The 16,879-nt window shown below is 39.9% G+C and overlaps 1 protein-coding gene across 1 annotated transcript; it reads right to left on the reverse strand.

The window, feature by feature from the left end:
* Positions 1-1,069: 1,069 nt before the first annotated feature.
* LOC123872024 (exocyst complex component 6) lies at positions 1,070-15,577 on the reverse strand. The gene is made up of 16 exons (XM_045916136.1): positions 15,394-15,577; positions 10,469-10,618; positions 9,415-9,520; positions 8,760-8,898; positions 8,391-8,571; positions 8,235-8,310; positions 7,671-7,812; positions 6,725-7,018; positions 5,403-5,538; positions 4,841-4,926; positions 4,019-4,229; positions 3,535-3,627; positions 3,067-3,181; positions 2,520-2,616; positions 1,958-2,158; positions 1,070-1,413 (listed from the first exon to the last, which is right to left on the reverse strand). The coding sequence occupies exons 1-16, from the start codon at positions 15,412-15,414 to the stop codon at positions 1,173-1,175; spliced, it is 2,289 nt and encodes a 762-aa protein (XP_045772092.1). The 5' UTR covers positions 15,415-15,577; the 3' UTR covers positions 1,070-1,172.
* Positions 15,578-16,879: the final 1,302 nt, after the last annotated feature.

The following is a 16,879-nucleotide window of genomic DNA, read 5'->3' on the forward strand; positions in this document are numbered from 1 at the left end:
CAAAGTAACTTAGATCTGGGGAAATTTTATACGTACCTAAGCGTCTTAATCATAAAGTATTCAAAAAAATATAAACACTAAAAACTCAAATAAAGCTTCCAAAAGCATAATTTTACCTGTAATTTTATTTTCTGAGTCAAGTTCAACTTTCTAATCCGCAAATTAGTAATTAATCATCCGTACACACATTTGCGATACAAATTGTACATAAGGTCACGATCGGCGACCTTGCTACGACATCGTACACGACAGGCAAAAGCGCATGATCGCCGATAAGCGATCGATATGATCTGACGCGTGTGATCTAGATATTAGTTTCGCAATCTCATTAATACTTGTTTTGTTTGGAGGTAGGAACTTTAATGTTTATTTAACGTTCGCCTTCTATTCATATTAATGCGGTTCAATAGCTGGCTAATTTGTCTGAGATCAAATAAGTGTATATTTGAGCCTATACACACGGTCGACTGGTTGCCCGGCAACTCGGTCGACGGCGACCGTTAGAATATGTGATTTGTATGTAGTTTTTTTTAAAGAATATTAGCCATGCTAATCATGACTAATACTCCCCTTTCCCCTCCAATTAAGCGTAAAGCTTGTGCCAGGAGTGGGTACGACAATAGTGCAACGGGTGGGGTTTGAACCGCCGACCTTTCGGAACTCAGTCCGCTCCTCAACCGTTGAGCTATCGAGGCTGAAATTGCAGTCTCTCTAAGCAAGGAGTTGCGGCTCCGTGCGCATAGACACGGCGACTTCGTAATATTAATTAGATTCTTGAGTTGCCGGGCAACTATCGACCGTGCGTAATAGCCAGTTTGCAACGTCTGTGGCATAATTTTAAAAAATACTTTAACTTTTAAAAGAAAATGCCCATTTGGAACGTGTTTAAAAATTTCGGCGCAGTTTTTAGGGTTCCGTATTTTCAGTTTTTTTTTTATGTTTCTATCGACAGGTTTTCGCATAGCTACGATGTCGCGTGTTTATTATTTTCCTATTTGTTATTGTTATTTCCTTATTGTGATGAGTGGTGGTACAAATAAAATGTATAATAAATCAAATAACATACATGTTAATTTAAATTATTTTATTTCATAAATAATATTATTTTACAATGATTATAATAAGTACCTACGTTAAATCTAACAAATTCGCTTCGTCTTCTATCCATACATTCAGCCATCTTGATTCTGCAGTTGCTTAAGCTGTTTCAGCACGGTATCTAGCAACTTTCGTCGGTCTCTCTCGTTCTTCTTCAAAACGGAGAAGACGGAAGACTTCTGTTCGGCTTCCTTGAGCTTCTCGAGGAGTGTAGCGGCGTCGCGGGGCGTCACTAGTGCGTATTTCCCGCCTTCTATACCCACGTCGTGAAGGTAGGAGGACCAGTCCCAGCCTGTGATGAGGTCTAGAAGTTGCCTAAAGAAAGAATATCATTTTTAAGTGGGTACAGAACCTTTTAGGCTTGGTACCTCAAAAGGACAAAAAGGAATCCTAATAGGATCACTTCGTTGTCTATGTCTATCTGACTAATGACACTTTGTCAGGAACGCGTGGAGGTATCAAGTTCAAATTAATATGAAATACGCAGATCTACAAACCCTTTCGGATGTTTGCATGCTGTGACAAGATGAAACTTCTAAGTTAAGGCAATCAAAAGATACGACTGTTTATGGCGCACATCAACACACTCGCAAGGGAATCTAACCTATAAGATACTTTCCGTTAATCTAGAATCATGAAATATGGTAAAAACCAATGCACAAATAAAGGGGAAAATACGAAAACCATAAATTTGAAGATAGATTACATTAAAATTTGCATTTACAAACTTATATTTGCAGTTGGAGATAATTTAAGAAACAAAATAATTACACGTATCCTTCCAAGGCGGATCCCTCGATGCGCGAATAGAATTCGCACTTGGCCGGTTTTTTTAACTATTACATTTGATATCACTCACCTAAGGCTAGCGAAATGTTCCAGCAATTCCCCTTCCTTCAGCCCCGGCACAGGCTCCCCGGCCGCGAACTGTTCACACTGTATCACGTCCAGGTCCAGCTGGTACAGAGCTCCCGAGGATATCTGACGCACTGCTGGATCCAGGAGTAAGTTGCGGAGGCGAGTTGCTATGCGATTAGTCGCCGCTCGGACTGCTGCTACACTGCATTGGGAAAGGAACAACATGAGAACAAAAGCCATAAGATGTCGTGTCACCAGGGGCGCCCCACAGTAACGAAGCTTCTTATGCACCGTATATAAAACCTTGTGCTGTCTCGCTTACTCATATGGGCCACACTACGCACTAACGAAGGCAAGTATTGCAAATAAAAACAATTGAATCGATCGAACAATTGAAGAATGTATTTTTGATTTATTCGTCTTTCCAAAAAAAGAGTCGACAATTAATTGTTAAATTTTTCGATAGTTAAATCTGTGATGGGGAGCCCAATGTTTATAATCACTTAACATCAAGTGACCCACCTTCAAGTATGCTCGCTATTTTTATTAAAAAATATATATACCGGGCGCGCGTAGGCAGTTGCTCCAAAGACGTCAGTACTCCAGACAGGTAACTGAGCATATCCGTGACGAATGCAGACGCCTGCCCACTGGGTTCCACTGAAAAATTATCATCACATGTATAATATTATGTGTAGGTATGTGTGTAAGTCTGTTACTCTTTCAAACAAAAACTACAGAACTGATTTGGCTGAAATTCGGAATAGAGGTAGATTATACCCTGGATTAACACATGGGCTACTCTTTATCCTGGAAAATAAAAATCACAAAATTTTGGTGCACCATAAGACAGAAACTAATTCGAACCGCCAGGATATGGAACGCTTTTCCTGCATAAGTTTTTCTCTCCAATTTTAATATGGGTACCTAAGTCAAGGGTGAATAGTCATCTTCTAGGTAAGCGCGTTTTTTTCTTCTAAAATAAGTTTAGGCTGCATCATTACTTGCCAGTCGGTCTGATTGCAGCCAAGCTAGTCTATGAATTTAAAAAATGAAAAAGATTCAAAAAGAAAATGTGCTTTATTGAGAAGACAGAAGAATTAAACTCACCTAATAACCAGTCATAATTTTCAAGGTCGAGGAATTCATCGACTTTCTTTTCCAAGTTTTCACAGATTTGCTGTTCTGCATCATCCCTTGCTGCTTGGAACATACTGCCTGCTGCCTAAAAAAAAATCAAGCCATTGCTATTATTACCGCAGTACCTGAAGGCTGCCAGTGGGAGCCTATTTTCAAGGCTCCACTGTCCATCTGTCCATCTCTCCGTCCGTCTATCTGTCAGCGAGCTGTATTTAGTGAACCGTAATAGATATAAAGTTGAAATTTTTACAGAAGTGTTGCCTATTGCCTCTATAACAACAAATAATAAAAAATTCAAAATGGCCACCATGAAAATTTAAAAAAATATATTATTTCTTGTATAACTCACGCGAGTTTAGTCGTACTTGTTTAGACTACGAGTTTTTATATTTCATTTTTTCAAACTGGTTTTTACTTAAATAATCAAATATTAGATACCTGGGTAGTAACTAATTCAGAGCCGGTGATGTTGCTAATAAATTCGTACAAGTACGACGTCGCATCCTCTAAGTACTGTGTGTCCACTATTATCTGCAACAAAATAATTCATGATTCATAAACAGCAGAATGAAGAGAATCTCGTTAAGAAACCAGACTGATCGTATTTTTAACAGACTATACCAGAAACTAGACTTTTCAAGGCGAAGACTTGACTATTTTAAATGCTCTAGGTGCAAAAAAAAAAGATTTAAGATTGTTCTAGATTTAGTTAAGGTATTATGGGTCTGGTCTGTCATAGTCAAATGATTTAAAGACCGCTTAAAAACTCGGAATTAAAAAAAGGTTTTGACATTACTCTCAGGTGCTATTTGGTTAACCAACCAATGTCCATCCAAGCTCCAAGCCACCATTGACTCACTGACGCCGAGCCTAGCCGAATACATAGCCGAATATTTAACTACACGTTAGCCGAATTCCTTACCTGAACTAACTGCATGAGCGGCAATGGTCGTCGGAACAGCGCAGACAGACAGCCAGTAAAGGATCGGCTGAGTAGTAAGGAAGCCGAATGCCTGGCAGCGGCCGCCCTTCGACCGCCTCCTAAGCCGAGCCCAGCGGAGTACTTCAGCCAGGCGTATATAAACTCTTTCACTTGGACGTAGACAGCTGGGACTATTGTTGAGAATGGGAATCTGTGGAAATAAAAAAACAGTAATAACCAAATTTTGACATGACTCGATTTCTGTCAAAGGTCACATCAGCAAAAATTGAGATCTACGAGTACATACATCGTCGAAAAGTTATTCACAATATGACCCAAACGCGTATTACTGAGAATACATCAAAGTTTTAAAAATGACCTCAATAAACTACAATATGACCACCTTGTTAACCATCGGTCTTAATCACACTAATATTATAAAGGCGAAACTTTGTATGTGTGCGTGTGCGTGTGCGTGTGCGTGTGCGTGTGTGTGTGTGTTTGTTACTCCTTCACGCAAAAACTACTGGACGGATTTGGCTGAAATTCGGAATGGAGATAGATAATATCCTGGATTAGCACATAGGCTACTTTTTATCCCGGAAAACCAAAGAGTTCCCACGGAATTTCAAAAAACCTAAATCCACGTGGACGAAGTCGCGGGCGTCAGCTAGTGAACAAATAAAAAAAGACTAAGAACAAAATGTTTAGAACGTGTTTTTTTACCACATTCTTACAGAATCTCACAGAGGAATATTATGTTTTAGCCCTATAAGTAAATTAGTCTTCTACAAAGGTCTAGTTACTTTCTCGTACACTTACTTTCTCGGGAAAGGTTGAGTCTCCAACTCATCACCATCATAAGGGAATTGATCCATCACTCCATCATATTGTTCTTGATTTTCTACCTACAAGATATGAGACACTTCATGTAAACATCCTAGATGAAAACAATATAATCTAATCCAGAGTCAAGAATCTCAATTCCACAGATTTACAATACTTTGATTTACTTGTGAAATTATAGGAATACTAGATAATTTTTAGGATAAAAAGTTGTCTATGTAAGTTGTAAGCTTGCATCCCGGGAACTATCCCTGGATGCAAGCTACCTCTGTACCAAATTTCATATAAATCGGTGAAACGGATGGGCCTTTAAGAATTCCGTGAGAACTCTTTGATTTTCCGGGACAAAAACTAGCTCATAGGTTACTCTTTATCCTGGAAAATCAAAGAGTCCGTCCCTGGGATGTAAGCTAACTCTGTATCAAATTTTATCAAAATCGGTTGAACTGTTGGGCCGTGAAAAGCTAGCAGACAGACAGACACACACTTTCGCATTTATAATATTAGTATGGATGATGATGAAAATATATCAAAATACCTCAATGGGCAAGAAGTTCGCGTTGTCCAATATATCCCTGAAGACAACCACCCAGCGCTGCATCAGCACCTCCGTGTAATGTTCTGCCATTTCTTGTAGTAGCAGTGGTAGGGGATCGGTTGGGAGGCCGTAGCATCTACAAAGTTATCATTAAACAGAATATTTTTAGGAAATAGGGAACATTTAGAACATTAGACCATTAGAACATTAGACCTGTATATAGGTACTTAGTTCCAGGATTATAAAATCACATCAGTATCAATGTCTTGCTCTCAAATAAATCTTGTGAGGATGACTTTGGCACTGAGCTTTGCTAAATTCTTAAAACCTTATTTCAGTGTTGATCTTCATCATCATTCAAGCGTAATTTCTTTCATAAGGAACACAGCAATTCAGCCTTCGAAATATTACAAGTATTTGCACGGTCCATTCAGTGATACCTTGGACATAAATATTGTGTCAAGGAAGTTTAAACAACAGGATGCATTCATCTAGGCTGTGCTTAGGCCAGGCCGTCACTAGGATACGGATTCGTTCTATAAAATGACTCATGTTATACCTAGGGATTGCGAAATCTTTAGGTGTTGTAGGGATTCGCTCATTTTTTTCTTCGTTGTTGGCGGAGCGATCAAGGTTATCACGAAATGAATTTTTAGGGGCAGATGTGATTCGCTTCTGTGCTGGCCGATAACCTGGTGCACTCATGCAAAGGACCGCCTACAGATGTAATTTGGTTGGTCCATTGAATGGGTGACCTGGTGCCTCCTACCCTACCTGCAGTCAGGAGTATATTTCACGTGCAAAGCAGCCAATCATTGGACACCAGTCCAGCGCTCGCATGTTTTTCCTGGATAAAGTAACCTCGTACCTAATTCCTTATAGAATCACTCACTTGAGCGCGTTTATAAACAGCACGATCTGCCGCTTGATGCTCAGCATGAGCGTAGGGTCGGTGATCAGAGACGTGTTGGTGCGCAGCGTGGAAGCCACCTTGGTGACCGCCATGCTCCACGTGTCCAGCAGCCAGTCCTTGGACACCAGCCCAGCGCCCGCGGTCAGGAGGTGTTTCTCCAGTATGAAGGAACATAGTGTTGGGTAGTTACTCACTTGAGCGCGTTTATAAACAGCACGATCTGCCGCTTGATGCTCAGCATGAGCGTAGGGTCGGTGATCAGGGACGTGTTGGTGCGCAGCGTGGAAGCCACCTTGGTGACCGCCATGCTCCACGTGTCCAGCAGCCAGTCCTTGGACACCAGCCCAGCGCCCGCGGTCAGGAGGTGTTTCTCCAGTATGAAGGAACATAGTGTTGGGTAGTTACTCACTTGAGCGCGTTTATAAACAGCACGATTTGCCGCTTGATGCTCAGCATGAGCGTAGGGTCGGTGATCAGGGACGTGTTGGTGCGCAGCGTGGAAGCCACCTTGGTGACCGCCATGCTCCACGTGTCCAGCAGCCAGTCCTTGGACACCAGCCCAGCGCCCGCGGTCAGGAGGTGTTCTTCCAGGATGAAGAAGCCTAGGACCGCGTTGAGGTAGCTCTTCATGCTTTGGATCGAGTCGTGAAGGTTGCCAGATGAGGGTATGAGGACTAAGCGCGCTTGCTGTTTGCGTTGGGCCCTGGTAAACGTTATAACAATGTAATTCTATTCTCACGATCTGTAAAATGTTTCCTAAAAATCTTAAGATATTGACAGAAACTTTTCGATATTTTTGTAATAAAACTGTTTCATGATTGTTTTGTAACCTAGTTTTTATTAAATTATTTAAATTTTTTTAAGATTTTCTCTAGACCCCATACATAAAAAAGATTTCTACCTGAGTGAAGCTGGGGCAGTTCAGCAGATCGAAAGCTCAGTTGGTGTAAAATCGAGATACTTTTTTTACCAATAATAAAATCAAACTTAACACGTCATTTTATACGGGATATCTTAATTTTACGAAAGCTGGAGATACAAGTAAATTTGAAGTGTCAAGACAACAGTTACCTGTATCTAAAATTCCAAACACGGGGAATCGGGTGAATAGTTCTGACATAGGGCTTATCACCCATAGAAATTATGGAGAACTCTAAAACTCGTAGGCATGTAGATTTCCTCACGAGGTTTTCCTTCGCCGCTAAAAAAAATGATACTTACTTGCTTAAAACACACATAGCTCCGAAAAGCCATAGGTGCCTGCCCGGAATCGAACCCTGGACGCCCCGACACCTTGTCGGGAGCTAGTTGACGTCTTAACCGTTATGGTATCACCACTATGAGTACATACATACCTATAATACTGCACGAAATCGTTCTTAGCGCCTAGAACGCTGTGTATGTGCAGACAGCGGTGCAAGGGACTGAAGTCCACCAGCTCGTGTGGACACTGAGGGCCGCTGTTTTCTTTGTTGGCCACTCCCAGCATGGCTGACTCTGTTAAAAGTAGGTACTTATGTAACCATTTTTAACTTGCTTGTAGCTTTGGGTTCTAGTATGTATCAAAGTCCCTTTTGAATCTAGTATGTAACAAAATTTTACTCGCATTTGCGTTTCTTTCTTTTCGTCGTATTTCCCATTGCTGAGGATTGTGACTCCTGCCATTAGTTACATAATAGTAAAGATTTTTTTGGGAATAATAATGTGATGTGGTTAGAAATTCCTTGAGTTAAAAAAAATCTAACAATCTGGTTTCAATCCTGTAATACACCTATCGAAAAGTTCGATTCTATAGCCATTTTAATCACTGACCCAGCCATTAAGTACCAATAAAAACATTATTGGATTTCCCACTTAAAATTGTAAGTACCTAATGATGTTTTCGTAACGCCATGAGGGCATGCTAGTTAAATGCTTACCTTTTTTGTTTTTAACAATGTTAGATAAACTTCTTCCGAGCATCTCTTGGGTTTGTTTGAAAGCCATTGCACCAACCTGTATAAAAAAAAAAGAGATTCATTTAACTTGTTCACTCGATTTATTAATATGTACAATTTGGTTAAAATATAGCAAACCTGTGGGCTAAGTTTGCGTATGTTTTCCAAGAAATCCCTCAGATCCGCCATAGAAGCATCCTGTATCGCCTGCCGCAGGCGCGGTATGTCGGACGAGATTTGCGCGCACCATTTATAAGGTCCCACGCGCGGTAGCAATACATGCTCTAGTTGTTCCAGAGTTTTTAGAGCGGGATAGTATCTAAAACAAAATAATTTCTAAATTTCTGAGATGGAAAGGAGCCCAGACATCAGACAAAGAACCAGGGTTGCAGACATATTCATCAAGAAGAATCAGCTGAAGTAGAGGTGGACAGGTCACATGCTCCACTTTTTTAGACCTCAGTCAGAATTTCAATCTATAGATTAAAAGTTATAATAGATAGTTACCTTTTAGCCTCAACTTGTGTCTTGAGTTTAGAATAGGTAGTGAGCAGCGGGAGACACAGTTCCATCTTCTCTATGGTTGCCGCTATGTTGAGCTCTACACGTCGCGCCCTGATCAACTCCTCAGCCCTTGTACATAAACCTTAAAAAAATTATTCATCACAATCAACCCATCGCCGGCCCACTACTAAGCATGGGTCTCCTCTCAGAATGAGAAGAGTAATGGACATAGTCTATCACGCGGGCCTAATACTTCAAAATGTTATTATCAATTACTAAATGACCTAGCTATTGTGTGATTTTAACTTAAATATATTTGCCGGCCTATTTGGTATATTTTATGACAGGAAGTTTTTTGCAAACCATGATGGGATCTAGCTCAATAAAGTGAAACTAATAAAAGCGGTGATGATACGCATCTTTTTTGCGGTTGCCTTTTACTGTTTGTTATTGCATTTGGTAGAGCAAGACCGAGTACAAGAGAGAGAATTTTTTTTTTGCTCTATAATGTGAATATGAGTGAGCGAGTCAGAATACAAGACAGAGAATATTTTCTCGCTCTCTCATTTGCTCATAGGAGTGATTGAGACAAAACAAAATACTCATTTCTGTTGCGTGCCTCACAGCACCTCACAGCTTTTATAAAATCTGAACTTACTCTCAGTAGATTCTTTAACATTTGCATCTACATTAGATATTTCTGCATGTAACTCTTCTGCATGCGATCGCACTTGTAGTAACTCTCTGATTGAGTCGATGAAACCCTGCAAAAAATGTGGACTTGGTCTCAATAGCTCTAATGTATAGCAAATGAATAATTTCATATTTATATGGAATCTAATTTACAGAGATTAATAGGTTAGGCCTTTTAATTTTATATCTAAGGAAGGTAATTTAAAAAGTTTACAAGTAATTGAAGATTTTACAAATATACAAATAAATGTATACAAAACTAATTTTTATTTATTTAGCCATGAACCTGTATTTAGCATACTCAAAATGATAGTGATGTTCTAGCATAATATGATTGTTTTATTATGTAAGTAATATATTGTTCAAAAAAATAATAATGCTTACTTGCTATCATTCCCAATATAGGTTAACACAAAATAAAATAAGAACATAAGATAATAAATAAAAATATTGTTTACAGATTGATATTTGCAAACTCAAACTCAACTCAAACTCAAATCATTTATTCAAAGTTGGTAACTATTGTACTCCTTTTGATGGTCAGCATTGTTAGATTTGTAAGATGATATAGTGGTGATAGTAAAATTAATTCCGTAAACTTAAAACTTAAGCTATGAGGGTTCCAAATGCACTAGAATTTATATTTTGGTTAATCTAATTTAATTACTATAACTTCTCATTATGATCAACTCATCATCAATCATCATCATGATCAATTCATCACCGGCCCACTATTGAGCATGGGTCTCCTCTCAAAAGGCCAAAGTGTTTGACAGACTTCACACACCTTTAAGAACGTTATGGACAACTCTCAGGCATGCAGGTTCCCTCAAGATGTTTTCCATCACATAAAAGCAAGTGATATTTACATATTTTCATAAAATGCACATAACTCTGAAAAGTTACAACTATGCCCCGAACCTATTGAATGAAAGGTCTTAAAAACTAAACTATCATTGGTTTTTATAAATTTTGGAAATAATGCCTAACTTCAAACCCTGGTATGCCAGTGTTCATACCTGATAGTAAAAATTACATAGCTTCTCAATCTCCTTGTCATGCTGCTGAATCCTTTCATCCAGTTGCTGCACAAAGGCTTCATGTCCACCTTCTCCTTCATACACAGATCTAAAGGCTGGGCCCCAGTAGTCATCGATGCCTTCTATCTCCTGAAATTATTGAAATTATTGATCTTATTATTTAAAGTTACCCTTTCTGACTGATAAGGTCGACTTTTTGTATGTTATTGGTTTTAGAATAAAGTCCTTTGATACTAACACTATATCTGATAATAACATAATTATTAAAACCAGAGTGTTGAAATGGTTTCACTTTATGGCCCTTAAAAAACACTGCAGAACTCCCAGGCATGTTTCTCACAATTTTTCCTTTGCTGTTAATGATATTTATTTGCTTAAACCGCACATAACTTTCAAAAGTTAGCTAAGAGAAATATAATTGAACCACTCTCAAAAATGAAGGATGTGATGAACAGAGCACGTATTAATAAAATATGATTGACTGATTAACCTGCAGTTCAACTCAGTGCAAAACTAAAGTGGCAATAGGTAGGGATCATAGCCAAAAGGACTCATAAATTTTGGGTCGCAAGGTGCTGGTATGGCGATACCACAGTTTTGCTGGTAGAAAGCCTATGTCCTAACTAGACCTGAGTTAATTTATGCCCAAACCCAGCTAGAAATCAAACCCAAGATCTCCTACTTATCAAGCTGCATCTCTGGTTTTACTCAACCTAATTTAGTGAAATAAAGTATGTACCTATGAAGAAGTACCTACTAGGTGAGGTGATGCGACCTCCGCGCTGTACCTCCATAGACAACTGTCATCTAACTACTGTCAAATGAGTCAACGTTTCAGTTAAATAAAACCAATATTTTTCTTGGTTTCTCGTTTTATTATGCCACAATTTATTTAACTGAGAATGACTGACGAAAAACTAGGCAAGCCTTCGCTGTTAAGATATCTGCGACCCGATAAGTTTGACATCGAGCCTGATGTCGCGGACTCCGATACAAAATGGCTACATTGGAAATCGACATTCGAAAGCTTCTTAGCAGAAGAGATTACCGAAGATGTACCGGACTCCCTTAAGCGTAAGATCCTAGTTAACCACTTATCGGCATCGATTTATAAGCATATCAAAACATGCTCCACTTATAAAGATTCGATGAAAGTTCTAGAAGACATCTATGTCAAACCGAAAAATACTATTCTAGCTCGACACATTCTCTTCAATCGCAAGCAACGAGCCGACGAAACGATCTCTGACTATGTTAGAGCTCTCCGACTTTCTGCGAAAGATTGTAAATTCGAAGACGTCACAGCCCAAGAGCATGAAGACCAAGCAGTTCGTAGTGCTCTCATATCCGGCTTACTATCACGAAGGATTCGCGAACGGTTACTAGAAAACTCTAAACTCACTCTCTCAGAAGCACTTAATCAAGCCGTAGCTCTGGAAACGGCAGAGAAGGATGCAGTTACTATTGGTATTAGCTCTTCGCAACTTACCGCCATATCGCAAGGTATTTCACGGGTAAAGGAATCCGAAAATCTAGTGGCGGCTCTATCGTCACGAACTTTTCAAGCCGCCCCGAACACGCCACCTCCGGCTAAACCCTGCTTCTTTTGCGGCGGGAGTCTTCATCCAAGGTTCAGATGTCCAGCCAACAAAGCCACTTGCAAAAAGTGCTCAAAGAAAGGACACTTCGCAAGCGTCTGTAGATCGGGCAATTTTAACTTGAACTCCACGACAGTTGAAGATCCTACAACCCCTAACAACGACCAATTCTACAGTGGAGCTATTTCTGCTGCCTCTCCTTCGAGCCTTAGGAGTGCAACAATTCCAATCATGGTCAACGAATACAAGGCTGATGCTCTCGTCGATACAGGAAGTTCGGTCAGCTTTATTAATGGTAAAGTTGCTCGCATAATGAAATTACGCAAAAAACCCTGCCAGCAGACAGTCAATCTCGCTTCTCTCAATCAAGTTTCCTTTGTTGAAGGTGTCTGCTTTGCTACTATTACGATGAATAAGCATACTTATAAACAAACACCTCTTCTAGTTGTCGACAACCTCTGTGCCGACGTCATCATCGGCCATGACTTGCTCAAACATCACTCGAGCATTCATTTCAATCTTGGTGGGCCTGGCGAACCTTTAGAGATATGCAACGTGTTACAAGCTTCGGTGCCACCAGCCTCCGTATTTACAAATCTGTCGCCAAACATTCGACCGATCGTCGTGAGAAGCCGGCGCTACAGCAAGGAAGATGAGGACTTCATAAAAGAAGAAGTGTCTAAATTACTTGAAGACGGGGTCGTTGAAACAAGCATTTCCCCCTGGAGAGCTCAAGTCCTCGTAGCGGGAGGAGGAGTTCATCGAAAACGACTTGTCATTGATTACTCCATGACAATAAACAAATTCACCGAACTGGATGCCTTCCCCTTGCCAAGCATAGAATCAGTCGTGAGCAACGTATCAAGATTTAAAGTGTTCAGTCAAATCGACTTAAAGAGCGCATATCATCAAGTACCCATCTTAGAAAATGAAAAGATATATACAGCTTTCGAAGCTTGCGGCAAATTGTACCAGTTTACACGCATTCCATTTGGCGTGACTAATGGCGTTGCAGCTTTTCAACGAACTCTGGACTTCATCATAACAGAAGAGAAATTAGAAGGAACGTTTGCCTACTTAGATGATGTAACCGTCTGCGGCAAAGATCAAAGGGATCATGACCACAATCTAAAACGCTTTTTGGACGCCGCTAATAAATTTCATTTAACTCTAAACGAACAGAAGAGTGTTTTCAATAAGACTAAAATCAACTTGCTTGGATATACTGTTGAAAATAACACAATCAGTCCTGACCCGGAAAGACTAAAACCTCTTCTAGAGCTTCCCGCTCCAACTAAAACTAGTGAACTAAAACGAGTCCTAGGGATGCTTGCTCATTACGCTAAATGGATCGCGCGTTTCTCCGAAAAAATAAAGCCACTTACATGCGTGACTACTTTCCCGTTGCCACCTGATGCGCTCAAGTGCTTTGAAGAACTCAAGCAAGATATTAAGGCAGCCGCTCTAGTAGCCATTAACGACAATGAAATGTTTACAGTCGAAACAGACGCTTCGGAATTCGCGCTAGGGGCTACGCTGACGCAACATGGAAGACCAGTTGCTTTTTTCTCTCGGACATTGAATAACTCGGAATGCAAACAATCCTCAATCGAAAAAGAGGCTTGTGCGATAGTAGAGAGCCTAAAGAAATGGAGACACTACCTGATTGGTAGACATTTTCTTCTTATAACAGACCAACAATCGGTAGCCTTCATGTTCAATCAAAATCATAACAGTAAAATAAAAAATGAGAAGATTCAACGTTGGCGATTAGAACTGTCTTGCTTCAAATACGATATAGTTTACAGACCAGGCACTGAAAACGCTGCTGCGGACGCTCTATCTCGCGTATGCGCCTACATGAATATAAACAAGTTGAAAGAACTACATAACGCACTCTGCCACCCGGGAGTTACTAGAATGTATCACTGGGTAAGATCTAAAAACTTGCCCTACTCAGCTAATGATGTCAAGGAGATGACCGCTTCGTGCCCTACCTGCGCCGAAATAAAACCGAGGTTTTTTAAGGTCAAGGGTCAATTGATAAAAGCTACGTCGCCGTTTGAACGGATCAACATAGATTTTAAAGGACCACTGCCTTCTGAAACAGCCAACAAGTACATACTTACGATTATTGATGAGTACAGTCGGTTTCCTTTTGCTTACGCATGTAAGGATATGACCTCAGCCACCGTCATTACTTGCCTGAAAGATCTTTTTCTGACATTTGGCCAACCTCTCTACATTCATAGTGATAGAGGGTCGTCATTCATGTCCGAAGAGTTCAAATCATTTCTACGGCAGTCAAACATAGCCTCGTCCAGAACGACGCCCTATAACCCCCAGGGTAATGGCCAAGTGGAACGACTTAACGGAACGCTCTGGCGAACTATTCAACTCAGCCTTCGGTCAAAGGGATTATCGGTTGAAAATTGGGAAGTAGTACTGAAGGACGCATTGCATTGTGTCCGCTCTCTCCTATGTACGGCAACGAACGCTACTCCGCACGAAAAACTTTTCACATACCCTAGAAGATCCCCGAACGGAGATTCACTGCCATCTTGGCTCACGCCGGGACCGATCCTCGTTAAGAAGAACATCCGCTCTTCAAAAACGGACCCTCTTGTCGAGGAAGCCGAGCTTCTAGAGACCAATCCCTACTACTCTCTCATAAGACGGGATAATGGAGAAACCTCAACGGTATCAAACCGTCAATTGGCTCCTTTCCCCAGTTCTACTGATGATAGTAGAGATGATAACTTTGAAACGGCCTCCGAAGACGATAGCCTCACGTTTCAATCTGAAAACAACTCCACACCTCCACCTGAAAATATCGCTCCTTCGTCGTCGCCTCGTGTAGAAGAGCCGTCAACGTCCTCGCCAGTTCTTCGGACTGGACTTCCCAGGAAATCTAATAGGGCGCGAAAATTACCCACCTACCTGGCGGACTTTGTGGTTGATGGGAGTGAAAGTGAAAACTGAACCGGGGGAGAATGAGGTGATGCGACCTCCGCGCTGTACCTCCATAGACAACTGTCATCTAACTACTGTCAAATGAGTCAACGTTTCAGTTAAATAAAACCAATATTTTTCTTGGTTTCTCGTTTTATTATGCCACACTAGGATGTAATTAGTACCCTTTTAGATGTAAGTATATTGGTTCATTGGTTCTCTGGTCCGGTCTTAATTGTATCAGCTCTTTTTGTGTGATGCTCACTCAATAAGGCTCTCAAAGAAAGCTATACCTAGTAGAATGTAGATATTTAATTCATTATTTATTCTAATAGGGGCGTGAAAGAAACTTACCTGTATAGTTGCATTAGTCATAGCGGCAAGATCTCTTATGATTAATCCTTACTTTCGGTTCGGGATCAACAGAAACACATAAATGTTCCACAATAAGCTTCAAAGTATTTGTTTATTTTAATTTTAATAATAAAATTAAAACCAAAACAGTTAGTTCTTCACTATAAATTATTATTTAGGGTGACCAACTTTGCAACTAAATATCCTACCAATAATAGAAGCATTAGCGTTGGGCGCGGGGAGGCGCTATTTTTACGGATAATAACATGTTGTATGCTACACACCTAATTAGTTCATACCCGATTTTCAAACATCGGTTGAACCTCTAATCTATAATATAAAAATGAATCGCAAAATGTGTTGGTAAGCGCATAACTCAACAACGCCTGGACCAATTTGGCCAAATCTTTTTTTAAAATGTTCGTTGAAGTTCAAGGATGGTTTTTACGGCGAGAAAAATTAGAATTATTGCTGGAAAAACCCTAAAAATAGCCCTTTTCTTTTTCCCATACAAATGATTTCTAACTAAAACGTAGTCAATTTGAGCTTTATTGCTATGGTATAAAGTTCATATTAAATTATCCTGGATTAGCACATAGGCTACTATTTATCCCGGAAAACCAAAGAGTTTCCACGGGATTTCGAAAAACCTAAATCCACGCGGACGAAGTCGCGGGCGTCAGCTAGTATTAAATATAATAACACAGTCGTATTTTATATTTGAGCTAATAGCTGTAGCACTGCTGGTATTGGCAGCCGGAGGGGTTGTTACACCTATTTCAATAAATCAGTGCTAAATCATACTTAAATAGTAGGATTAAGATTAGTATGGTCACATTACATGACAAAATTAGGTTGTCAATGTCATTTGTCTTAGTGACAACTGACAACCAACAGGGACTTCGTCTGTGTGGTGTTAGCTGGCGGGCGTACTCTGTCTTTTTGGAGTGTTTTTTTTTGTTAAAATTAGAAAGCGCTCTAAGGGGGTGCCGTGCATGTGTCGGCGAGTGCCGGCACAGACGGGAACCATACTTGTATAGTTTAACTAACTTATTACAAATAACTACAAACTTGACATTGGCTAATCTTTGTAAAGCCAAGGTAAAGCCCATGTAAAGCCAGAGAGAGAAAAAAAAAGACAACCAACATCGCAGACCAATAGACTTACAGCTGCCTGCGAATTATAAAATACATATTATCTAGTTACATATTATTATTTAAAAATTTATAAAGCTTATTGCATAGCTTTTACCATTTTAAGAAATTAAAACTGTACAAGAATTAAGAAGAATTAATAATAGGTATAAAATTAGTAATATAATTTTAAATCCCACGTTGTAATCTGTGGTTGTACCAATGTTGCTACACTGAATGTTAATACTTACCCGTAAACGATGGAAAGGCAAGTATCTAAGAAAAAGTGAGAACACAAAATGGAACAGTATTCTTTTGAGATTCTTACCACATCAAAATTCAAAGTTAAGCT

The sequence above is a fragment of the Maniola jurtina genome, chromosome 14 (assembly GCF_905333055.1).
Source record: "Maniola jurtina chromosome 14, ilManJurt1.1, whole genome shotgun sequence".
Classification (NCBI taxonomy): Eukaryota; Metazoa; Arthropoda; class Insecta; order Lepidoptera; family Nymphalidae; genus Maniola; species Maniola jurtina.